General features: G+C 45.0%; 1 protein-coding gene across 1 annotated transcript in view; it reads right to left on the bottom strand.

The window, feature by feature from the left end:
• dennd4a (DENN/MADD domain containing 4A) overlaps positions 1 to 687 on the bottom strand; it is a 21,094-nt gene that overhangs the window by 1,244 nt on the left and 19,163 nt on the right. The window contains exon 26 of the mRNA XM_035664873.1: positions 147 to 537. Coding sequence (XP_035520766.1) covers positions 147 to 537 — 391 coding nt within the window. The remainder of the gene's footprint in view (positions 1 to 146; positions 538 to 687) is intronic.

The following is a 687-nucleotide window of genomic DNA, read 5'->3' as shown; positions in this document are numbered from 1 at the left end:
TCATACAGATATGAGTGCTATCAATAATCTCAACTAACTCATACAGTATCAACAAACAGAATTGATAAAATTACAGCTTTATTCTTAATGGGTCCATCTCCACACAACTATATGTGGGAGAGCTTGACAGACACTTGCATATTTACCTGGTCTCCATGGCTACAGTGCTGGGAGGCCAGGATAAGAGCTGGCAGGTTACTCGGCAGCTCTAGCCTTCTGAAGTACCACACCAGGTTCCAGAAGACAATGGGATGTTGGTCGACAACACTCGGGGAGGAGATGGCCTGGTCGCCCTCATTCACCAGCAGGCTCTCCAGCTCCTTCCACAGAACCAGAGGGCTCAGGTAGGGCACCGTCACTGGATCTGGGGTCAGGGCTGAGGCTATCACAGCCGGCCTGGCACTCCCACTGCTTTCCTGCTTCTGCGGGGGAGCTGCAGATGACTGAGCTGCACAGTCTGCTGCAGAAATTTTGGCTTCAGGATTGAGTGACGCCAACATGTCCGCCTCTGTAACAGGATTACTTTCCTTAGAAGACCTAAGGGGGAGATACAGAGTGGATCTGTTAAAAGAGGCCACAGGGATAAAGTGTGTGAAAAAAGTGCTTTAAACACTTTTTATTATTATTATTATTATTTTTATTATTATTATTATTATTATTATTTATTATCATTATCATTAATACTCA

This window comes from Morone saxatilis, unplaced genomic scaffold, assembly GCF_004916995.1.
Source record: "Morone saxatilis isolate NCDOM2014 unplaced genomic scaffold, NCSU_SB_2.0 Contig2, whole genome shotgun sequence".
Lineage (NCBI taxonomy): Eukaryota > Metazoa > Chordata > Actinopteri > Moronidae > Morone > Morone saxatilis.
Note: the sequence above shows the minus strand (reverse complement) of the source record. Positions and strands in the feature narration are given on the sequence as shown.